This window comes from Alosa pseudoharengus, unplaced genomic scaffold, assembly GCF_046254945.1.
Source record: "Alosa pseudoharengus isolate Yale_2024_CS ecotype anadromous, Long Island Sound unplaced genomic scaffold, YU_APseudo_1.1 YU_APseudo_1.1_scf_26, whole genome shotgun sequence".
Taxonomy (NCBI): Eukaryota; Metazoa; Chordata; class Actinopteri; order Clupeiformes; family Clupeidae; genus Alosa; species Alosa pseudoharengus.
The window spans coordinates 1562326-1588434 of NW_027468701.1; the positions used below are offsets into that span (position 1 = coordinate 1562326).

The 26109-nt window shown below is 39.6% G+C and overlaps 1 protein-coding gene across 5 annotated transcripts in view; it reads left to right on the forward strand.

The window, feature by feature from the left end:
* Positions 1–26109, forward strand: part of LOC143099263 (ornithine aminotransferase, mitochondrial) — a 132306-nt gene that overhangs the window by 74532 nt on the left and 31665 nt on the right. For 4 of the 5 annotated variants that reach the window (XM_076262357.1, XM_076262359.1, XM_076262356.1 and 1 more), the window contains 2 exons: positions 301–423; positions 19097–19225. In XM_076262357.1, the coding sequence (XP_076118472.1) occupies positions 301–423; positions 19097–19225 (252 nt within the window). The remainder of the gene's footprint in view (positions 1–300; positions 424–19096; positions 19226–26109) is intronic. The other variant, XM_076262358.1, reaches the window with a different exon arrangement.

A 26109-nucleotide genomic window follows, 5' to 3' on the forward strand; every position in this document is an offset into this window, starting at 1 on the left:
GTGAAAATCTTTTTAAATTCTTTTCTGTCTTAATTTATCTGCCAATAGATTAAGAAAGTGTATCTTAAGATTTAAGATATAAGTCATGGTGTCTGCAACATTCATCTTCTGATTTCTGCATTCTCAACCCTGGCACATAATACTAAATGCACCCACAAGTATTAGTATACCGTCTCCCTCAAGCCAGGTAGTGGACTTAATGAGGCATGCAAGTCTGTTATGTATTTTTTATTTGCATATCTCTTGATTTAAAAGCTGGGAGGCATTGGTAAAAATATCTTTGTGTTTGTTTGTGTTTAGAGAGCCCTTCAGGACCAGAATGTGGCAGCCTTTATGGTGGAGCCCATCCAAGGAGAGGCTGGTGTGGTGGTCCCAGACCTTGGCTATTTGACCAAAGTCCGCGAGTTATGCACACAATACAATGTGAGTATTTACACTGCATTCCCAATTATTGTGCAAATTACATTTTTCTCAGATTTTCCTAAATAGTTGATGCAAATGACAGTCAGTATAATTTTCAAGTCATCAACCGTTGGAGTATAATTTGAATTTTGTTGAACAAATAACGTGGAACATCCTTCTTAAGTAGTTTTCCTTTGATTGGGCTCACCTGGCAAACCAATTATCACAGATTATGTCTGAGATTGATTTCAATCATCCAAAGAGCCCTGAGACACAATACCATCCATGAGTTTAATTGAAAAACAAAAAAATTTATGTTTATGACACTTAAATCTAATTTGCATAATAATTTGGAACATGGTGTAATGTTTCTCATAACAGTTGTGAGAGGCATTTCTTCATAATTGGGATGCAGTTCTATTTTTGTTTTTGTTTTCCCAAAAAATATTGATAAATTATATTGTCATGTTGGACTATTTTATGCTAACCACATAATATACAAGGCCTCTCTCCACCTGCAATTGCAGTTTTTGTCTTGGGAAGCTGGATGCAATGGTTATGTTTCATTTAAAAATAAAAATCTGCCTGTCTCTATGGGAATTTAACATGGGGGTGCCAATACTTATGACCCCTGAATTTTAAGGAAGAACATTTATTTATTTATGATACATTATTCATTCACTAAGAAAATTGGTGTCCTTAAAGGTTAGATATTTCCTCATTTTTCACTTAAGGCATTAAGATCAATTTCCAAAAGATGATTTTATATTCCTCTTTTCAGTCAACTTTAGCATGGGTGCCAATACTTTTGGCCAGCACTGTATGCGCCACCATCACCTCTGGTGAAGCCAGTTCTATAACTGTTGCCACGAACGCAACGCTCACATGGTATACGGTATAGCTTCTCTGTGTAAGCACAGATACACTGCAAAAACTGATTATCTAACACAATCTAACCAAGTGTTATTAATCTTATATCAAGATAAAAAAAACTAGTTGGTATTGTTTTCAGTATAAAGAGACTTACCTAGCGCTTTCTTGTGAAATCATTTGATCTCATCTTAATAACAAGCAAAGTTGTTTGCCAGTGCGTTAAGCAAATTTGTCCTAAAAACAAGCAAATTTGTCTGCCAGTGCATTGAGCAAATTTGTCTTGATAAGACTCCTTAAAATAAGTTAAAGTCTTCTTAAATTAAGTCTTCACAAACTTCAAGAAACAAATTAGCATCAGCTAAATATCAAGCTATCTAGCTAGCACATAGAGAGAGTTTGCGATTGCAGTACCGTGAATTTATGACCATGGAGGAGAGTTTTAATTTCAACTGGGACAGTGACGGCGATGAGGAGTTTTTCAGATTTGGAGAGGAGGACTTGGAGGGGCTCCTGTGTGGTCCAGGGGAGGACGAGGAGGGAGTCGAAGAAGGAGGAGCGGCCGGCGACTTCACCGAGGCCGGCGACTTCACTGGCTGTGGTGAGGGAGACGCCCCGCGGGAGTGGCTAGATGTGACAGGCAAGACGGTGGCCACTGAGGGGGAGAGGAAGCGATCTAATGGGAGGATCCCTTTTGTACACATCAACCCACGACCTGGTCCGCAGAGAGTTTGGGATTGTAGTGATACAATACCTTTTTTTTAAAGCCTTTTTCAGCGATTGTGCTGTTGATCTCATGGTGGCTGAGACAAACCGCTATGCTGAGGCGTTAGCTTCCACCGAGCTAGCGAGTCACTCACGTTTACGTGATTATAAGCCCACTGATCGTTCTGAGATGGAGGCGTTTTTGGCCATTCAGATCAGCATGGGTCTGACTAGAAAGGCTCAAATCTCAGATTACTGGAGCACCCAAAATTCACTGGGCTTGACACCAAATTTCGCTCGTGTAATGACACGCAACCGCTTTCAGCTCTTGTCCTCCTGCATCCACTTCAATGACAACTCTCTGAGGTTGGAGAGAGGTCAGCCGGGTTATGGATCTAGTCCTGAAGAGTTTTCAGAGCGAGTACTACCCCCACGAGCACCTGTCCATTGACGAGTCCATGGTTTCATTTTGTGGAAGGGTGTTTTTTCGTCAGTACGTGCCAAATAAAAGACACCGGTTTGGTCTGAAGAATTTTGTCCTGTCAGACGTGACAAGTAATTACACATACCTGTGGCACGTATATACTGGCGGGGCCTTGAACTACGATCGCTGTCTGGGTATTGGCCATAGTTCAGTTGTTGGCTTGCCAAGGGAAGCCAAGCTTTTGGGGAAGGGACACACTCTGTATACTGACAGCTACTACACCTCACCCGCTCTTTTCCAAGAGCTCCACCAGCAAAACACCGGTGCGTGTGGAACTGTTCGTGTGAACAGGAAAGGTATGCCCCCTCAACTCCATGGTCTGAAACTGCGGCCTTCAGATCCCCCTGAGTTTTTTTAAAAACGTCCACTTTTAATTGCGTCTTTTCGTGATGCTGGTACTGTCACCGTCCTCTCCACAGTGCACGATAATCTCGTTATCACCAAACGAGTGCGTAGCAAAGGGCCTGATGGCTACAGAACTTTGCACAAGCCAAAGAGCGTGGAGGACTACAACCGCTTCATGGGAGGGGTAGATTGCGGAGACCAGCTATGCTCCTATTACAGCTACCAACACCGTGCAATGAAGTGGTACCATCGGTTGTTCCATCATATCCGAGAGGTCGCACTTGTGAATGCCTACATCTTGCACAAAGAAAGTGGCAATACAATGCAGTCGGCTGGATTCCGCAAGCTTGTGGTGAAGGGGGTACTGAGACGGAGGCAAATTGAGCTCACTCCACCTCCCAGGCCAATCAGCACACCGTTAGTGCCCGTGCGTCTCACTGGTCGACACTTTCTCGGACAACACGAGAAATCGCGTCTGGACTGCAAAGTCTGTTCCATGCGGAAGCGCAGTCCAGATGACGCACGAAGAGGGAGGAAGCAGACACCTTTCTTCTGCAAGACCTGTCCAGACCACCCTGCACTGTGCCCCACTGACTGACTGCTTTGAGATGTACCATACAAAGCTTGTGTACAAACACTGGTGAGATGTTGTTTGCTTATTTTAGTAGGCTATCTAGTAGGGGTGTGAATCTCTCATGTAAAAGTCGATACGATTCACATCTAGATACATGGGCACAATTCGATACAAGAAAAGATACATGTTCATAAAAAACAATTCAGTACGATTCGATGCGATGCAGTTCGATGCAGTTGAAGAATGGAAAGCATTCTGAAAGATTTTTTATCATTTGCTTAAGGTGCACATTCATTTGATATTAATTATCATGGTCATGTCAATTAGGCAAAAACAAATGTGTGAATATAATTATCTAAACTAAGGTTTGTATCATATACTGTATTGAAATGAAAAAAGAATAGTCTACATTTCAGCCAAACAAACCAAATACAACATGAAAATACATTTTAATAGACTTTATAGATTTTATAGAGTTATATCTGATTGTTTTCAAGGAGCTGTAGCCTATTGTTGAGGTAAGACAATACCGAAATAAAATAAAACGGTGCTTAAGACAATCTTGGCCTTTTCTCATTGCCTACAACAAAATAGGCCTACATATCAATGAACTGGGCCTATTTTGTTCCAAGTCTGAGTGAATATGAACAAAATAATAATAATTTGTACATTGTTTAAGCAGCAAGGGCCAAATTATTCTTAAGCATTAAGGAAATCCCTTCATCAAATGTAAGGCTACTCTACAGACTATCGTTGCCGTTTAGGAATGCTATAGTAAGTGTTTAATTTCGTGCTGGATTTTGACAAACAAAAGAGTAAAAACTGTCAAACACCGACAGAGTGCGAGTTGTCACGTGCTTAGGTTGCGGTAGATGTATGGGTAATGAAGTCCTTTGACGACATTGGGCAATGAGTGTAGCCCAAAACGAACTTCATTACCCACAAATCCGTGCCATGTGTAGTTTCAAAACAGGAAGCGGGATGAACGCGCTGCTTGCAACGTAAATCAGAGTCTGAGCGAGCAGAAAAGGTTATAAACCGATTTGTAACAAGTAAATCGATATAACGACCGGTTCATTTCAGTTTTATTCCGATACGGGGCTTCACATATTGATGTAGCCGTATCTTACGCGTTAAAAACGGATACCGATACGTATCGGTTAATCTTTACACCCCTACTATCTAGTATGCGTATCTGCTAGTATCTTGTAAATTACATTAATTTTAATATGCACATGTTGATATGCATTTTCCTTGTTTCATACAATGTAATAATTACTACTATTGATTATATAAAAGTTATTTATGCATGTTAAATTACACTGCTAATAACTATAAATGTAGACATTTGCCAAAATGTTCCATTTTGTTTGAATTTTCTTCTCTAAATATAGTTCTTTTTTTCTTTTACAGAATCCTCCATCTCGGGCATCCACCACTACCAGCCTAGGTCGTCTAGGAGCACTTTCAATCAGTTAAATCAGCTGTTCTTTCAATCAGTTCAAAGGATCAGTTCCTTTCAATCAGTTCAAAGGATCAGTTTTTTCAATCAGTTCAAATGATTAGTTTTTATTGTCCATTTTTAGAAATTCATACAAAACTTGAACTGATATTTATTGTTTGTTCAAATCTCTACCAGTGTAGAGGTTTTACTGTTCATTTTTAGACATCTATACAAAACTTGAACTGGCTAGTAGCTGGCTAGCAAGTAGCTGGCTAGTAGGACACTAGTTTCCAAAAGAGTTCTTTTTTGTTTACTTTAACAGTTATTACATGTAGCTGTATACTCAAATGAAACATGGATCTAATCCAATGTGTTTTCAAAGGCAAAATAGGAAATTAATCACAGAGAACATGAGTATTGTGGCAACATATAGGTTGCTCCCCGGGCACAATACTGGTCTCTGCTGTTAGTGTGCTCACAAGAACTTAACCTATGTCAGTCCTTTACTGTTTGCAGAAGTTAAAAAACACCCCAGCAGGTGGACATTTTTTCTTTTATGATCTGCAAATTGTCATGTGCAAAGTATCTTGGGTTTGTCATCAATACCACCAATAGTATATATACTCTTTTGATCCTGTGAGGGAAATTTGGTCTCTGCATTTATCCCAATCCGTGAATTAGTGAAACACACTCAGCACACAGTGAACACACAGTGAGGTGACGCACACACCTTGCTCAAGGGCACTTCAGCCGTTCCTACTGGTCAGGGTTCGAACCGGCAACCCTCCGGTTAGTTCGAAGCGCTAACCAGTAGGCCACGGCTGCCCCTCAATTAGCAAAAAGAACGGTAACACTCCATAATAAGGTGCCATAATAAATAGCAAACTAGTAATTACCTAACCCTTTGTTAATATTTGTTAATTGTTACTAAAATATCTATTTGGCACAAGTTAATCGTTTTTTCATCATTAATTAAATATTAGTTGTTTGCATAAAATCTGTATGTTAATGTTTTAACAAATCTATTAACTAATATTGTATTAATATGTGTTAATAGTTAACTAAATTTATTTTTGGCACTAATTAACAGTTATTTCTTACATCATTTAAATGTTAAATGTTTATTTACAAACTATATGTTAATAGAAAAGTTAATGACTTATTATTATTTAACTAATTGATATTAAACTGTGCTTCTGCCTATCCCAATATGAACCACTCCCCATAGGACCCTTACAATAGATAGACAGATAGATACTTTATTGATCCCGAAGGGGAAATTCAAGAAAAAAACACGGAGCTACCTTGACATGCCGCCACTCGTCGGCGCCAGAAACGCTTGCAATAAAGTTGGTTAAGCTTAATTAATATATTAGTGGTATATAGCTATAAGCGTGGGGCCCCTTATAATAAAGTTGGTTGAGCTTAATTAATATATTAGTAATATATAACTATCAGTATGGGGGACCCTTATAATAAAGTTGGTTAAGCTTAATTAATATATTAGTAATATATAACTATCAGTATGGGGGACCCTTATAATAAAGTTGGTTAAGCTTTATTAATATATTAGTAATATATAACTATTAGTCAGACAGTGAAGGGACTGAGACCAAAACTGGCTTATCACTTTTATTCCTTTAGGAAAAGTTCAAACAAAACATGCCTTCAGACACTGGCATACATAAAACAGCATCTGCACAAGCAAAATAAAAAAAAAGTAACAGAATGGGCCCATATTACATGCATGATTCCTATAGCCTACCATCACTGTCAGCCCTACTAGCAAGGGAGACGTGCGACATGGAATGTTCAGGTGCACAGAATGAGTTTATTAATATTCTGAGACTCACTAAACACTCACAGACGTAGACCATACGGAGGTAATGCATAAACATAATGCTAAACTAAATGTACATTCATTTCCTGCTAGACTGAATTGCACTTTCCATGAGCACTAAGCTAAACTACACTGAATGCATGGAAAGTTGCTAGCGGAGTTTACAGCTTGTCACGTTAGACTCGTGTGTATGAACTCGTGGTCATAATGAAAACATTAATAAACGTTCTCTAAGTTGCTAGAATTGCTACCAAATCCTAACAATACATGTAAAGTAATATAATACAGGTGGTATATCGACGTTTTTAACGTAAACAACATTTTACAGTTACAAAATTAGAACAAAGTGGAGAGTGCTTTATACAGTCAACCTACCCAATGCAAAGCATACCGCTTCTGATCAGCTATGGCAACAATGCAAGGACAAAACGCAGCAGAGCTGCAGTATACCGTTTCTCCAAAGGGGGCTCCAAAACACCAATCTCAAAAAAGCTGCTTAATTACGGCGAAAATCACATACAAACACTAAACTATGGGCTCGATCTTCCGTCCCGGCGCAATTGACTTTGTATACTCGCGCGTTTGTCTTTCCTATTTTGCAGTCAGCGCATATTGGAATTTTCCCTCCACAGGTACATGCCTGTAAATTAGGGAATTCGATTGCGCCCACGGGGGCGGTTCAGCGAAAAGACTGGGCGTGTTCCGGCCCAAACGTTCACTGTTGATATTTTGCAGTTTCAGAAAACAATTCCGCCACAGACCAGGAACTCCCTGGTCTAAAGTCTGTGGCGAAAATGCAGATGCTATTTTAAGGGCGCATGCATGACCACAGGCCTGCATGAATGAATGCGTTGCACACCAATCTACAGACACCCCCGTGCACAGACGGAAACATTCAAAGCCTTGATCATATTTGTCCATTTCCCGGTTTTGTTCGTGCATTGGTGACCTAAATATTTAGTAGCCTATATACAGTGGGCATCGCTTTCAAATGGCCACTTCAGTCGCGCATTACGAGGCGTGAAGCTGCGTGAAGCTTTAGTACCACTTTCAGCCACTGTGCGTCGCTCTGCCACTGTACATCGCTCTGTCAGTAGCCTGACTGCCGCCCCTTCTGAAAAAGCAGGAGGCTACCAAACATAATTGTTACCGAGAGGAATCCCAGCCTACGAATTCAATAACAAAATAAATCATGCATAATTAAACATTACCTCATTAAGGCTACTTGGGTATGGCTTAAGGCTTGACTACACGGTGGTAGCGAAAATCGAAATCTGCTATGTTATTGTCAGTGATGGGGGCAATGCAACTACGCAAATCAAAACAGTGTCTTAATTTACCCTACTTCTTGACTGCAATGTAGTCAGTTGACTGCTTGACATGTCATTTTTATTTTTCTGTTTCTGTACAATAAACAAATACATCTGCTTTATGCCGCAGAATTACATTCATATTTGGCTGACTGCAGACGCGCCACTTCCTTTCCCGATATTCCAAGATTAAGATAGTAGCCTATACAAAAAGCATAGGCTACTATCATAAAAATTCGTTAAAACGAATAGCTATTTGCAATTTGACAAAACACTGGTCCTCATTTTGCGAATGCGAGGACGATAGGAGCCTGTTGCATTTAGTTAGATGTCCGAGTCACGCATGTTTGAAAACCACTGGCTCGTAATCACAATAATTTAACACACGACAGTTGGATAGCCTACTTCATCATGTCCCCATGCCTACATTTTTGTGAGTAGCATAGAGATCGTTAAAAACAATAAAGTAGCCTATGTCTCTCCGTTTGGGACATCGAAAACGTATAGCCTATTTTTAATAGGGTAGACTACCGTCGGAGATGCTGACTGGCAAAGGCCTCGGGATAACACGTTATCTCCACTATCATCAGTAATGCCCCTTGATCAAAGTGGGGAATTAAATAAAAGTTTGAGAACCACTGGGTTAACAAGTTACCTGCAGTCCAGAGCAATATTCTGATGATCGGCGATGATATCGGCAAATGTTTGTTTTCCAAAGTAAGAATTTCACTTGACCATGCACCTTCGACAATGAATAGCTCATTACACTTGTTACTGTTAAACGTAGGCCTAACTGGTATCATTACAAACATTATTCTGTGTCCTAAAACTGGCATATTTTATGGCATTGTGTCATGTAAATTCGTTGCAAAATCTAGAGAAATGTGTGAGGTGGTCTGGTCAGCGGGGGACAATTGAGACACACATTGGATTGTGTTATTACTTGAACATTCCACACATATCCACAGCTGTGGTAGGCCTATCAGGGGCAGGAGGATTACTGTTAGCGCAGGCTTTATATAAAAGTCTTCAACAGAAGGCCTCGAATGCAGGCTTGCCCTGTGGTTTGCGCAGCCTACAGTAAATAACAGACCCGCCACAATGTGCGGTATGATGCTTTTTTACGAGCAAGATGTTTTTGGTGCCCTACGCACACTGCATGTTCTTAAATAACAATGATCATCAGTAATATTCGACCATTCATTTGTGTAAATGGGCAAGCGTGACCACCTTGATTGGCTGATGATTGTAACGCGGGCATGATTCCAAACACCTCCCTTACGATAATGAGTGACAGGTGACAGGTCTCAGAATGCGTGCGCTACACAAGGACGGAAGATGATGAATAACTGGGGCCGTAGGCTATTCACAAAGGCTTTTATCTTACCACTAGGAGTAGGCTACTCCTAAATCGCACTAAAAGATTTTAGCTTGGCGTTTTCTCTTAAAAGTTATTCACAAAGCCTTTCAGACAACTCCTAAACTAGGAGTGAGTCTTCGTTGCTATAGATGACGTCATTACTCATGCACGAGCTTGACTGAAGTGACCACCTTGATTGGCTGACGATTGTAACGCGGGAATGATTCCAAACACCTCCCTTCCGATGATGAGTGACAGGTGACAGGTCGGAGAATGCGTGCGCTACACAAGTAGTGAGAAGGAAGATGATTAATAACTGAATAAAAAGGCCTAGCCTAAATGAATAATGAGTAAGGCAAAACAAATAGCCTAGTAGCCTAATGAAACATACGGATTGATGTAGTATCTTTGTAACATTATTAAATTATTCTGTTACTATGCCTACGTTTGCAAAAGAGAACATTTTAATTTGATGCACAATAATGTTACATTTAATTTACATTTTGACAATGATTAGCCTAGTTTTGGTTGTTGTTGGTGGCGTTATTGCATGTTAGTTATGCCTACAATGCAAAATTGCTTCCTCACTATTGAAAGCTGCATAGGATTTCAAAACACAGCAACATGCCGCAGGTTTGTGAATAGGTGTGAGTTCTTTTAAGCTGTCAGAGGTGGGAAGGTGTGATTTGTTGGGGGCAGGGCCGAATTAACTGGTCACAAATGTCTGATGGCCCCCCTTCCCCCCCAGCCAACGTGAATCGGGTGGTCAGTTAATAGGCTGAAGATTTTTCCTGCCATCTAAGGCAGCGGTCCCCAAACACCGGGCCGCGGGAGGTACATTCCTAACCGGGCCGTAGCCTACGACATGAGTTTAAAAAAAATGCATGCAAACTAAACTCAATTTAATTCGCAATAATGTCACGTTTTTACATGGCATAGGCCTATATGCAGTTGTTTGATTGCACACATGTTTGCATTTTGCCAGGTCTATTTTCTTACGTCTGTCCCGCCTTCAACACTTTACATATTGCCTTCAGCGCTGCGCAGCCTCAGGTCAGCTCACTTCACTTGATCAGTTCTTGGCGAACGGTAGTGTCACACGAAGTTAGCTAAACTGCTAGAATGAGCATCAAAAAACAAGCATCTTTAGCAGACACTGGCCAGGGTGTTTAAGTTGCGAGAGCCGCTGCAGAGATTTCTTACAGAAAAAAAGTCACCGTTAGCTGCACATTTTAGTGATGAGGACTGGGTGTCAAAACTCGCTTACCTATGTGGCATATTTGGGTTGCTTAATGACCTCAACCTGTCACTCCAGGGGAGAATGACGACTGTCTTTAAACTGGCAGATAAAGTCGCTGCATTTAAAGCCAAGCTTGATTTGTGGGGACGAATGGGGACGGGGTGTATTTGATATGTTCCAAACAGTAGTGGGGGTTTTGGGAGAGACTGAGGCAGGGCCCTTTCTCTTGCAGCTGGTGCGCGATTACCTTGTTGCGCTTTCAAATGGAGTTTGAGCGTTAGGCTACTTCCCATCCTCCAAAGATCCACGGCAAACCAATGAGTGGGTCCGCAACCCATTTGTCAATATCCCGAATAGTCCTAACATGTCAGCGCAGGAGGAAGAGCAGTTGATCGAAATTGCAAATGACGGTGGTCTTAAGAGTGTGTATGAGGAAACCTCTCTGGCGGGTTTTTGGATCAAAACCAAAGCAGAATATCCCGAGATAGCCGTAAAAGCGCTGAAAACGTTGCTACCATTTCCCACCACGTATCTATGCGAGGCCGGGTTTTCTGCAATGACTGCAACTAAAACCAAATTGCGCAATCGACTGGACATTTCAAACACACTGAGGGTGTCACTGTCTTGTTGCAGGGAACAAGCACAGGGCTCCCACTGATTATATTCATAATGCATGTTTAGTTCCCATGTTTTGTTCCCATATTTTGTTAAGCATGTTCACACTTGATAGATGTAGCTTCAAGTTGTTCAATTTTCATAGTTCATATTGTTACATTTTCACTTCTTCAAGTTCACGTTTTTCACGTTTTTAAGAGTTCGTTACCTTCACTGTTCATACATAACTGGAGCTAGTTCTTTTCAAGTAATGCATGCACAACACATATGGAACATGGAACCCCCGAACCCCCAATATCCCCCCCCACGGTCCGTGAAAAAAAAAATGGGAATCAAACCGGTCCATGGTAGGCTACGTAAAAGGTTGGGGACCCCTGATCTAAAGCACGAGCGCATCTGTGAGGCCAAGCCTCACCAAGTAGCTCGTTTGTTTACAACTACATTCCATTTAATTAAACTGCTTTAGGCTATGCCGAAATAGTTGTCAACATTTTGAATATTAGTGTCGGGTGAATTGAAATGTTCTCAAAGTAGCCTTATGGCTGAAAGCTGCTTGGGATCCCCCCGTCAAGCAATATAACCATACAAACGCGCTTCCTGCACTCATTGTTTCAAAAAACTGAACTGAAGAGCTGTGGACGGCACGGCACGGTATGCCCAATGAAAATAAATTAACGCAACGCAATGCAACACAACACAGACACCGCTTCTCTCGCGTCAGTCACTGACATGAACAAAACACAGAACCCGCTTCTCTCACGGCAGTCACTGCAGTAGCCTAGAATAAATGCATGGGGAAAAACACTTCCCCATGACAAAGACATCGTAAAACACTGAAAGTTAATATTTTGTCACTAGCAACATATCGGAACTCCCCCTATTACCGTCGGTCCCGTATTTCCACCGTCTTGCGTGTATGTGTCACTTATATCCATTTCTATACAAACCAAGACAGCGGACTCCTAAAGAGACGCAACCACCAACACCATAGGTGTATCTAAATTAGCTATGTACCAAAAATGACATTTTACCGTGACTCAAAGAGCTGTAAACAGTGTTGTAAGGCTGCGTGTACACAACCACTTGGAGCTCCAGTGGAATTTTAATTTCACGACAAGAATTCTCGGTCTAACCGTCCATGTGCCGTTAAGAACCAAACCAGATTTTGTTCAAATCTACACACCTATGGCTACTGAAAAATGTAAGGTTAATTTAGCAAATGTTATTTTGAAGTGTTAAAAAACATCGTTGTTTTAGAATTTCTGAACAAAAGTGGTGATAATTGGGGGTGTTATGATACATCTGTCCTTTGTCAATGTGTTATGTTCCAAGTAGCCTATGCGTAATTCTGCTGTCTAAAGTTGTATGTTTATGACATTCAAGCAAGGAAAACGATGATTTGAAGACATCTGTTTCGTTGGAATGGCAAGGGGTAGCAACAGGGCAACACAGAGACAGGCCCGATGGCAGGGTTGTTATGAGAGTATTAAAATCTGGGATAGCCTATTCTACGGCAAGACAGCGGGGGAAAGTTAAAATACGTGATAAACACGGAAAAAGTTGGCATGCATTGTTTCGGTCCCCATGCACAGGGATTATTTGTCATATTATTAATCACATATGATTATTTGTGAAATTGTGCAAACAGGCGCAACACATTTGAAAAGGAAGGACTGGTAGCATGCAAGCTCACGAAAGATTGATTTAAGAACGTTATCACAGTGTGTGGCTGTGGCGCAAAGCAGCGCGGGCGGAAGACGGCAAGGGGAGGGTCATGTCTTTTTTAACAATTCTGTCGGAGGGTCATTGAACAATTTCTAGCAGGCAAGGGAGGGTCATGCAACTTTTGACTGAAGCACTCAAAATTCATCCGGTGGCCCCTTCAATAAATAACGAACAGTCCCTAGATTGCTGCTGGGCTATATGTCTTGGTTCATGTCCGTTCACAACTCATTGCCGTCCAACGCGTAGCCTATCTCGCGGTTGCATCCATTACAAACAAACATGCAATGTGAACGTCTGGGATTGGGAAGAGCACTAAATGCTCTACTGAATAAGCACGAAGTCAAACCTTTAAATGAAAAACACTCTTTAATAATCAAAAAAATAAACCGCTAATGAAGTAAACTTGTGACCTTAAAAAATCGTTTATGCCTGTAACTCCGTGATAACAGGACGTAACAGAAAGGCATTTGGCTGAGCAACGAGGTTAATATGCTCTATATTTTGTCCAAATGATGTCTGTCTATCATCGTTGCACTCGGAGAAAACCAGAATGTTTAATTTGTCCTGCGTTTCTTCTACGGCTGCAAACGGGATTCACTCGCAGTTAACCAAATATTTCTTTATTAGGGCAGGGCAGGCATATTTCTGGCTATTAAATTATTTCTAAACCAGTCTGCTAAAGTCTGTAGTGAAGTCTGTGTAGGGTTTTCCAGGCTCCATTTCTTTTTACGAGACACCCTACTCACTTGAGCCATCTACCGGTTGTTTGGGTTGTTGCAGCGTCTCACTGGGAAAATACAAATTAAAGTTGCGTGATATCGCGTGATCCCACGCGCGGACCGCGAGTGAAGCTGGCCAAGTCGAAGCACTGCCCACTGTAGTACAACATCTACATGCAATATCTTTACAACAACGCCTAATTACGACCTATTAATCTGGACAACTTTATAGGCTACAGCCCTATAAAGGCTAAAGTTACTTTTAGTTTTGTTCCAATTTACCGTTGTGTAAGGTTTTAAGCACCATAATTTTGCCTACCTTGTTGTAGCCCATCTGAAATAACTCCAAGCTTTGCTATGTTCCCTCCATCCTTTCGTTATTTTCAAAAAACGTTTTATATCCATGATGGCCTTGAAGTCTTGAGTTAGTGAATTAGCTTAAATCAGCTTTTCATGTGCTGTTAACCAGCAACAGATAGTACAAGAAAGCAGCAAGTATGGTTACAATTTCTGTACAATTTCTGTAGTTGCTGCATCCATTCATTGTTATTCTCTCTCCTGCTCAAATAAATGTTGTGTGTGAATTAAGTTGATGATAACGTGTTTACAAACTGCTTTACAGAAAATATTGTAAATAGTCTACGGTCACGCAGTTAATGGGATACTGTGCAGAGTTGAAAGTTAGGTCAACTTAAACGAAGCCCTTGCTTGGCCGCCTGTGCTGCGCAACGCAACGCTCCTCTCATCTATACAATGTAGTTCCCATTTCTGTAAACCATACATAATTTCAAAGAAAAATATTACCACTCGAGGGAAATCAGTGTGGTGTCCATGTGAAAAAATAGGCATAAATCTAGCGTACACATTTTCACGAATCACTGATGTGTTGATGACATAAATTAGGAAATGTTAGAGGACTTAAGGAGACGTGACGTTGAACTGCATGCCGATGCCATTTAACCCAAATGCCCCAGCGGCAGCACGGGAGAGAATAGATTAACTGACAGAAGATATGCATTGTCTATAGAGAGGTAATGTTAGATTACATTGTACATTGCAAATATATCACCATGCATTCATAACCTCGTGATTCAGTGAGAATGATCCCAAAACATCGGAAAGTATGTCTTTGTGACAATTCTGTATTACATTTTGTCAAGATGAAAAATCAATAGCTAACTGTTCCCAACTGAACAGTGATTATAGCGCTGTGAACGCTCCTGGCTGCGCCTGGCAAATACGCCACCATAATAGCAATCAGCTATGGAACAAGCGTGCCTGTTGTTAAAGGGAATGTGAGATGACGCTCTGATTGGTTTATTGCACGTTACGCCCAAACCACACCCATGATTAATGTAGCTACTTCAGACAACCCCATTTTAGATTTGCGTCGGGCGCAACAGTCAAATATCCCGCCGGTAAAATAGCATCAGCGCCCGAGATCCGCCCACAAAGTGAATTGCGTTTTGCGCAAAGACACTTCCGTTTTAGACCATTAAAATAGGGCCCTATATCTCTAACTCTGTTACACCCCTCCCCTGAATTTCACCAAATTCAAGCAGCAACCAAATAGTAGCCTTCTTCCAAAGGCAAAGAGTACACTACTTTCAAACACTAGACAGGGTCACCAATTACAGGACAGCCAACCACAAAGGTATCCAATAAGGATGAAGTAGAAGAAGAGGTGTGCCTTATACACCCCACAAGACCATAAAGCCATAAACCATAAATTCCATAAATTCTCCACAAAGCTAATCAGAAAAGCTAGATAAATAATATGTCATTAACTTTTATATTAGTATATAGTTTGTAAATAAACAGTTAACATTTAAATGATGTAAGAAATAACTGTTAATTAGTGCCAAAAAGACATTTAGTTAACTATTAACAAATATTAATACAATATTAGTTAATAGATTTGTTAAAATATTAACATACAGATTTTATGCAAACAACTAATATTGAATTAATGATGAACAAACTATTAACTTGTGCCAAATAGATATTTTAGTAACAATTAACAAATATTAACAAAGGGTTAGGTAATTACTAGTTTGCTATTTATTATGGCACCTTATTATGGAGTGTTACCGAAAGGACTTATCATTCATATTTATTGTTCAATATTACTACAGGGGTGTTTATGTTTAGTCATTCTAAACCTTTCTGGACCTGAATTTAATTGCAAAGGAACAGCATAAATAATGACATGCATCATTATTACTACATGATTAACATGTCACTGTTTGTTAGACTACCTGATTTATCTGAATTGAAACCGCCTACCGTTTGTCACGTTGTATGTTATAAGTTTGCTACTCAATCATTTTGTAATGATGTAATGAGATGTGTGCATATGTAATAATATATTATTAATTGATTAAATTACATATCTTCCTATGAATATTATCTATTGTGTGTGTTTTTGAGGTGATAATTCATTAGTACATATTACAAATTGTATTGTGCAACTGCTGTTTGTAACCACAATGACATACACAATGTTTTTTGGAGCCCTAAATAGAGGTAGTGGTGTAACATCCTTTGTTATTTGACTGTAGCTATCAAAAAGTAGTGAAAAACCAGAAAACAGGTACTTTATACACAGTTTGACAATATCCAGCAGATTTTTGGGGGATTTAGAATGTTGGGTAACGCTTTAGAATAACATGTGCTTATTAGGTATTAACAGTGCATAATAAGCAGTTAACAATTAATTACTAACAGTTAGTTAACTGTTGTTATCCTTTAATAACATTAACTAACTGTTAACATGCAGCTTGTAAGTTTTAATAAGCAGCCTTTTAAGTTACTTACAAGCATATTTGTTAAAAGTTGTAAGTGTTAACAAGCAGCTTGTTAATGCTTGTTAATGGTGTATAAGACAGAGGTGGATAACTAATACGCTTATAAGACCATTCTTACCTATTTGTAGTACATTTTGCAGCCCCCCAATCTAAAGCGAGGACCATGTAGCCTATAGTTCCACAAGCCCAACCTTCTATCTCTCTATATACTGTATCTCTCCACCTAGCTTGGTTTAGCTGTGAGAAATGCACCTTCAAAATTGTTGCAGTGAGCAGGAATCGAACCCCGGTCTCCCACGTCAAAGAGTGCATCGCTACTTGTTGATGAAAATGTTCATTTTGATTCTATATTCCGATGTTCTATATCATACTAGCTATGCTTTTTACAAATATGTTTCTGATGGAAAAGTGGTGTTTAATTTCCTTAATCTTTGTTCAGTGAACGCATAAAACAGTTTGTCAGCAGTCTAAAGATATGCCAGCTTTGTATATAGTTTGGTTACCTAGCAACCGAGGCTTAAAGACGATAAGTGGGTGCATTCAAAGCTCTGGTTCAAAGTTGCAAACATAGGCGAACGTTCGTGATCGATTTGAAACATGTTTCAGTTTGCCTTGAACAGAGGCAAACATTCGTGTTCTGTTTCTGCATTAATTAAACACCACTTTTCCATCAGAAACATATTTGTAAAAAGCATAGCTAGTGTGATATAGCACTTCGGAATATAGAATCAACATAAACAATTTCATCAGCTGTATAAGAAAAGTAGTGTAGCTCAAGAAGTAGCGATGCACTCTCTGATGCAGGAGACTGGGGTTCGATTCCTGCTCACAGCAACAATTTTGAAGGTGCATTTCTCACAGCTAAACCAAGCTAGATGGAGAGATACAGTATATAGAGAGATAGAAGGTTGGGCTTGTGGAACTATAGGCTACATGGTCCTCGCTTTAGATTGGGGGGCTGCAAAATTTACTACAAATAGGTAAGAAAGGTCTTATAAGCGTATTAGTTATCCACCTCTTTGTCTTATACACCATTAACAAGCATTAACAAGCTGCTTGTTAACACTTACAACTGTTAACAAATATGCTTGTAAGTAACTTATAAGGCTGCTTATTAACACTTACAAGCTGCATGTTAACAGTTAGTTAATGTTATTAAAGGATAACAACAGTTAGTAATGAATTGTTAACTGCTTATTATGCACTGTTAATACCTAATAAGCACATGTTATTCTAAAGCGTTACCGAATGTTGCTCTGGCAGTGAGGGGGTGCAGTATTCTAGAATTCTAGAAGTCTGAGTTACTTTACAGCTCATTATTTATGAATAGCATCATTACAATAATAACCAATAACCTAACCTGTGACTTTTTAACCAAATCAACCAATGCATTGTCACTCTGACACGTTTCCAATTCTGCCCCCACTTGGGTGTGTGGCAATGACATGGTCTAGCCAGCTACATTAGAGAAGATGAATAGGCCCAAGAGAAAGTCTGAAGCTGAAGTTCCTTTCAAACCGTTACATAGGATTCACTGTAAAACTAAGCAGACCAACAGAGTACATATCAGTTATTTACTTCTATGTTTTGTTTAAGAGCACTCATGTAGGCTAGCATTCCAAGTTACGAAGCTAATGCGTTAGCTTATGGCTAATGTATATGAGAAATCCCATAGAGATGCTAACGGTTAGCATAATCGGTAAACGTAGATATTTAGAACGAACTTCAGTCCATTTACAAAAGAGTTACTTGAGAATAGTTCTTTGTTTACAACTGACTATTAAAATACTCAAAGGCTAATGTTTTCTCTCCATATAATACCGTGTAGGAAAAAACGTGACGGTCTCATCAATGCTACTTGAACAGATACTTGACAAAAGTAGCCGCATAAAATCCCAAGTAGGCTACTCTCGCTGCACAAAATAAACATTAGGCATGCGTGGGACAACGTTGTGACCCACTAGTGATCACGTGACACTTGTTCTGCTGCAGCCAGGGGCTTCTCCCGCATACACCTCCTGGGAATGTTTGAGTCTTCAATGCATGATTTCAAGTGTTTTTTTCCCCATAAGTAATTTAAATAAGTTATAAGTTATGCTTATCTAATAAAATCTAACCAAGTGTTATTAATCTTATATTAAGATCAAAAAATTACTAGTTAATATTGTTTTCAGTATAAAGAGAAGTGTTTGACTCTTTGACTGAAAACAAGCAAATTTGTCTGCCAGTGCATTAAGCAAATTTGATAAGACTCCTTAAAATAAGTCGAAGTCTTCCTAAATTAAGTCAAAATGATCTTTCGAGAGAGTGCTAGGTAATGGTAGGCTAATGATACTAACTGGATTTAATAGCGACTTAGCCAGTCGTTCTTTTATGTGCCAACAACAGTCATTGCATAAAATTGTGAATGTTTGGATTTATGTGCATACAGAGTAAGCGCGTGTCTGTTGCTAGAGAGAGAGACAAGTAGAGGCTGCGTAAATGTGCACATATATCCACAGTTAGAGAGCTATGAAATGATGAAATTATTATTTTTCATAGTTAAGACAAGTGTTGCTTAGGCTGTTGCCTTGTTCTGGTGTAAAAGGATGGTTTGCAACAGTTTATCTGTGTTTCTGTTGTCCCCATAGGATTAATTAAGGTAATCTTTTTTCAGGTGCTGTTCATTGCTGATGAAGTGCAGACTGGGTTGGCCCGCACTGGCAGGCGGTTGGCAGTTGATCACGAGTCTGTTCGTCCTGACTTGGTGGTTCTTGGAAAGGCCCTGTCAGGTGGAGTTTATCCTGTGAGTACTACACTGATATTATTGTGAAGTTGGAACCCAATATGATGAAAATATGAATAAAAACATTTTGCAATCTTTTTACAATCGATTAGAATGCATTAAATAGGCTACTGTTCAATGAGAGACAGCCACGATTTTGGGTAATTGACAGCCAATACATTGATATACAATATTTATAACACAGTGTAATTATTGTGTAAACTGTGTAGTTATCCTACCATTACAACAATATTAAATTAAACTCGAAGAGCTGTAAACAGTGTTTTTGAGACGGTGTGTAGCCTACAAAAGCGCATGGAGCTCCAGTGAAATTTTAATTTTGCAATGAGAAACTGTAACACAGTTAGTCTAAGTCCAACACTTGTTTGAGTTTTCTTCCCCAGCGTTTTCTCTGGTAGTTCTTCACTGATCTGAGGTATTGAGCAAATTACCTTAAGTAGCCTAGCCTAGGGTCTCGGGAGAATAAAAAAATAAGTTGAAAAGTTTTCTTACATCTCTTATGGTGGGCATGTTAAGTTAACCGTAGCATTACCTACACAGTAACCCCATGGTAATGCGAGTGATCATAATAAAATATAAAACGTGACCTAGTCCTTCGATAAATAACCAGGCTATGAACTCATACATGAACAGCATTTTGTCATCGTTTGTCATTCACAGTGCTGTGAATTAAGATGCTAGGCTAAAGAGCTTGAGATTCAGACAGATGAACCTGGAAATGGTTGTGCCCAGAAAATAGCAATTTGATCAGTGATCATGCATAATATCATCGCAAGCTTGGTTTGAAACTTTCTGGGGATGGGGATTTTACACGATCCTTCACTGTGTGCCCTGCTGTGTTAATATGACCATGCTGATGCTAACAGCTGCAGCTTCCTCAAATCTATAGTTGTCATGCATATTAGGCTAGCTTTTGCCAATGAAAATGAATGCAAAATGAAAACCAAAACAGTCCTGCTCCTAACTGAAGAAACGTTTACGTTACCAACAATGTTAACAACAAACTTAGCTTCACTGCTGCAAACAAAGTTGGCTGTAAATATGCTTCGCCATATTTAACGAACCAGCTAGCTTTGTGATAACAAAATCTTTACCTTTTATTTGTTTAGTCCACTGAAAGTTATCCACATATCAAACGATTAAATCCACAGTTATGGAGGAATTGTTTTGGGGAAGCAGTTGCACTATATCCCACTAAATGCCCAAGAAACATCACGTCATAAAAGTTGTACAAAAGCAAAAACTTGTTAATGACAGCTTGTTCGTGGTGTAGCCTAGTGCTGCCTAATTGAAATTCGATAGGCAAGGGTTATCTTATATTAGACTATTACGTGACTATTACGCACATTTATTGGGCTTTTAGCCTCTTTTAATTTATTTGATAAGGAACTGATAAAAACTGAGCAACAGAAAAGCTGTCATAGTCGATAGGCCTACATAAATAGTTTATTATTATATAGGCTATTAATACTATTACTTTACTACTATTACTGTTATTATATTATTCGGATGAGCCAATAATGTAATTCTGAGTCTGAAATGTTGGCTACAAACAGTCTATACCAGGGCTCTTCAATTGGCGGCACCAGGTCCGGCCCTCGAGGTCATTTGTACTGGCCCTTTAAAAAAAATGTAATCTCTAGCAAGCGCATGAGCTGTTCTCCACTCTTGCATCTCTCGCTCGCTTTAGTCCTGCAGCCACTGCACCTCAGCCCATTGCACAAGTTATAGGCTACATTACAATTCATTACATTTGTACATAAGCTGAACGTAAGTGCCATAGTCTAGTTTCAACCTAAATTGGCACGTTGGAGCTTTATTTAACAGGTTGCACCACACAAATAGTTTCTGTCAACAATATCGCAAAAAAACACGGGCACAATTTCTGCAAAACTTGGTGGAAAGGTGGAGCAGATCTGACTCAAAGGGAATTTCAAAATATTTCTATATAGTAGTCTGGCTATTGCCGATGTCCTTCATTTCTTCACGTCTTACAACATAAACAAATGCAATAATAGTCTAGTGAAGTCAGAAATGAGCCTGTCTAGCCTCTTGGAAATCATGTGGCATGTTGCATTAAATGCGCACTCATGCGATTCGAAGCAAAAAGTATCACTGATAGCCTAATGAAGGTAAATTGCATATTTGTAAATGTGGCAACGGCAAAACTTTAAAGTGAATAGTAGACTTTATAATAACCAAAGAAAGTAAAGGAGATGATTTGCACCTCCGTTCACCAAATAAAGGCCGTGGTTGTGTTTCTACAATATGTTGGCACAAAACGTAATTTCTGTCAGAAACCAAGTAGGCTAAACGTTTAAATTGTCATCGTGAACTATGACGATGCCCATGTTCAGTAGGCTATGTTTTTCATTTATTCAAGCAGTGACATTTGGTTTAATGCATGGGGTAACGTGAGGTGCGTCAGAAAAAAGATGGGCCTGTCCCTCTCAAAACATGTTAAAATAGTGTAATTAGCAACCAGAAAAGAAAAAAATCCCGGGGGAGACACCCCCGGACCCCCGTGTTATTATTATTAGGCTATTATAACTGGCCTGCCCCCACTTCTAAAAAAATTCTAGAGGTCACGGTCATCTCATTTAAATGTTGGGAACGTCAAATGTAACAAGTAGGCCTAGGCCTATAAGTCAGAAGAGCTACATATGCGACTGATTACACATTTAATTCACCTGAACAGTGTTTGAATCCTGTTTGTACTCACTGGAAATCTTGGACCTATAGCAGTTACCGTGCAAAGCACAGATTCCATTTGTGTTATCTGTTATCACAGATTTCTTTCCATATTAGCCACCAACAACCGGCTAATGATGTTGTTATGCATGTACAAAATACAACATTTGAACACCCATATTGCTGCTGTTGTACTTTATTTGTATATACAGCTGTTAATGTGATTACTCATATTTCAAGCCGCATTTCTCCGGCCCCTCAGTTGTGATACTTTTCATGAACTGGCCCCCATTACAAACTAATTCAATAGCCCTGGTCTATACTGTTGTAACTGCACTGCTGCTATTATTTATTGTTAACTTCCGGGAAATAAGTCAATGTATGGGAAACGCTGGCAAAGTTTGTTATCAATCATTGCACAAGCTAAGGATAAATGGGCTGCATACTTCAGGGTTTCCCGCAGGAAATGTGTTAGTCAAGGTGGTAGGTCGTAGGTCCCGGGGGGGGTCTGGTATCGGTTGCCGTCGGTGGGGGGGTGTGGGTGTTGGCGTCTTGTTTGTGCGATACACTAAAGTTGTAGTGTTTAATAAATAAACAATTATTTATTAAACACTACATTATAAATAAATAACCAGCTTCTCAAAATAACAGTTAACAAAGAACAAAGTAACAACACCAAACAAACTATACAACAGTATACAAATATTTCAAAATATTTGTTTAATTTGTGCAATTTTAACAAAGACTATTACAAACTAAAGAACAAGTGCAAAAGAAAGTGCAAAACAACAAAATGTGCAAATATGATCAGTCACTACTTATGGCAGAGCTGACAACTAGCATTGTTACAAGCCATCCTCCTTGGCTTTAAAAAGATCATTTCAAGGGCCCTTTGGTAATTGCACTGTTTTACTATTGGACCATTAATGCTTGTCTTCATGCAGGCTGTCAGACTGTTGACCTGCAGCCTGTTCCGCAAGTCTGTCCTGATCTATACACCGAGAGTGAATGAAGTTTAGATCATTTTATAGTTTTGTGTAATCCCAATGTTATCCCATCCCATGTTGAACTCATGTTGAAATGCATATCAGACTAGCTTGCCAGTTCACGTTAGCTAAATCGCTAACTAGCTAACAGATAGCTACTTAGACTTAAATGAATGCTGCTGATACTCTGTCAACTAAGCTAGATTTGTCCATTAGGGGCTATATTTTGGGGCACCAGCGCATGGCGTACAGTTCGTTTTTCAGTCGCGCGAAGTTGAATTCGGTATTTTGCACCTTTATTTTTTAAGCATTGCGCCCAGGGGTGTGGCAATTAACAACCTAGGGCGGGCCCTGGCGCGTTCTCTAAAAATCGCTATCATACACCACCTAAACCTGGTCAGAAGTCAATGGCGAGTTGTTCATATGCTATTTTAAGAGCGCATGTCAACAGTCATATTGGCAGGTGCACGCACCATCCTTCTATCATTCATGAACGCACACCAGCGCACGTCCATGCAAAGCATTACAAATTGCACGATTACAATGTTAAACATAATTAGAATAAAGATATTACGAAATACTGTACATCTCATGATGAGTAGTTATTCACCATCATTTGCAAATTGGTAATGACGGTTAAAAGTGATTAGGGGAGAGGCGAGAGACACGTATGGAGCACAGCTGAAGACGCACTGTCACGAGATATAAGCAACTCCTCTGCAGGATAAATGTTGTTTTATTCAGTCATTTGAGCAACATTAGGGTAAGTGTTGCTTTTTCCAGCCTATGTTTTCGATGGTAACCCATTGTCAGTCAATAGTGAAAGTAACTGCATATAACTGTCTTGTCGTTGACTGACTCCTTGGTGAAGTTAGTTTCACTTTGCCAATGAGTTCAAATAATAGACGAGTGCAAATGCGTGAAGGCTATGCTAAGTTTTAGTAAAGCATGGTTTAAGAATGACTATTCCATACGGTCTCGCAAGCAGCCTCCTTCAAATGCGCCGTTGAATGCCAAAATACCGATGCATTTATCTGACATATCGCGCGTTGCGCCGTTAAAGGGAATGACAGATGTCATTCTCATTGGTTTAAAATGATGTTACGCCCCAAACACACCCATATGACTGATTAAAAGACCTAGGAACACCTTGTTACGCCATGCGCTCCACTTTTGAGGACGAAAACCCTCCCAATGTGAACTGGACATCCTACTAAATTTGAATAGACTTTTGACGAGTGACGATGCACTTTAGAATGTCATGATAGGGCCCTCTGCATGTGGGCCACTTCAATCGCTTTCTTGTGAACTACAATGGGTAAAAAACAGATAAATGCTTATCAAATACACATCACACATGTTGCTCTTAGGAGGTACAACCGTTACCAAAAATGGGGAGCATACCCATGTTCCCAGGGCCCTGTGTTCCATAATCCCCAGTTCAATTTTCTAACACACAGTGGCTAAATCTAAATGTACCCCCTCACAGATTTTGATTCCGGCAAACTTGAGGGCTTAGAAATTGTGAAGTGCACGAGTACTCACTCGCACCCTGTGCCCTTTCCATAAGTCTACATTTATGCAGACTTTACCCAAAGGAATTACCAACAATTCATAATTCATAAAACACAGGGTTACCCAAAGGGATGCTACACGTTTTTGGTGTTGTCAATTTAACAATATGTCACAGGTGATGTGCCATTCCTGTTATTAGCAATTTGAACCCTTACAGCCTCTCAAACTCCATCACTTATCAATGGATATTAGTTAAGATTTTAGGGTTCTGTGCTTAGGCCTGAGGGGATTCAGCCATTTACCCTCCTATTATGTAGGAGTCAGGACACATTTTAAGTTGAAAGTATTTCATTTAGTATTATTCAGGCTTTCCTATTATAGGAGGTTTCAAAACAACTATACACATACTATAACCACATATTGTCATAAGAGTCATGGCCTCTGAATCAAATAAAATACTTATACTTAAATATACTTTTTGTTTTGCACAAATCAAAAAGAAAACTCCATTGACATACTGTAAATGTGTCTGCAATATCTGATTTTTTTTCTTTGCAGACTGATAGGAAGGATCTAATTAATATGGATTTAATGTATATTAATTAATAACACAAAGAAGATAGGACCCCGGGTACATTGGACCATCTAACTGGGCAACATAGGACCCTTTTTCATGTTCCCATTACCTACCATGTTAATCTGGGGAACGTAGGATCCTTGGAATATAGGATCCTGGGAACATTAGGTGTCGCCACCTGGCATCATAAAGTGGGTGGCGGCCATGTTGGAAGTATGCAAAAGAGAACGTAATCTAAACCCTATTATAAAGTCAGTTTCTGGTTTAGTATAACTTCTATATTAATAATACATTCTTTGAAAAACTATTATAGGCCTACACAGTTGCCATAATAGTCCAGACGAAATAAAGATATGCAGTTTTATAGATTATTCATTATCAAGGAGAGGTAACTTTAAAACTGACTGAGGAGTGGAGCAGTCGGTCAGACATGTCCGTGGCAAAATCGAGCCTAAGATGAACCTGTTAGTCTTAACTTTTCTGGGAGTAGGCTAATTAGGCTATTATTCTATCCAATTTTAGTCATATATTCCCTGGCACTAGTTGAAATAGTACAATTACTGTTGCGTATACGGTTGCCCTAATCGTCCAGACAGGGATAGGCTACGCATGTTACAAATTACCCTCATGTTATGTTGAATCTCCAACACAAACACAATCATCTTTAAATTATTCATGAACGTGTCATTACTTCGAAACTCGTCATCACTCATCACATAAGCACCATAATCACTCTCTTTAAAATGTAGCACACAATTTCACAAGATGGCCAAATAAATGACAGTGTCTGGTGGTTCTCGGATCACATCCATGAGGTGCAGAACGAATGACTACAGTGTGCCAAACTTGTGAATCTAATTGTAACATAAACCACAACTGGCTTAAATGAACACAATAAGTAGGCTTTGCATTTTGAAAGTTGTTAGAGCTAATTTATCAGCATCAATTAGCATCCCGTGCCAGTGGCCACAGTGTGCCACACTTTAACTTTACTTCGCATCAACAGATAGCAACTTGCAAACTTTTTTCAATGGTAAACTATGCCTCTGGTTTACAGTTGGCTATAAAAGGAAGTCTCCACCTGTGATGTTGATTACTTCCTACTCCAGTAAGAG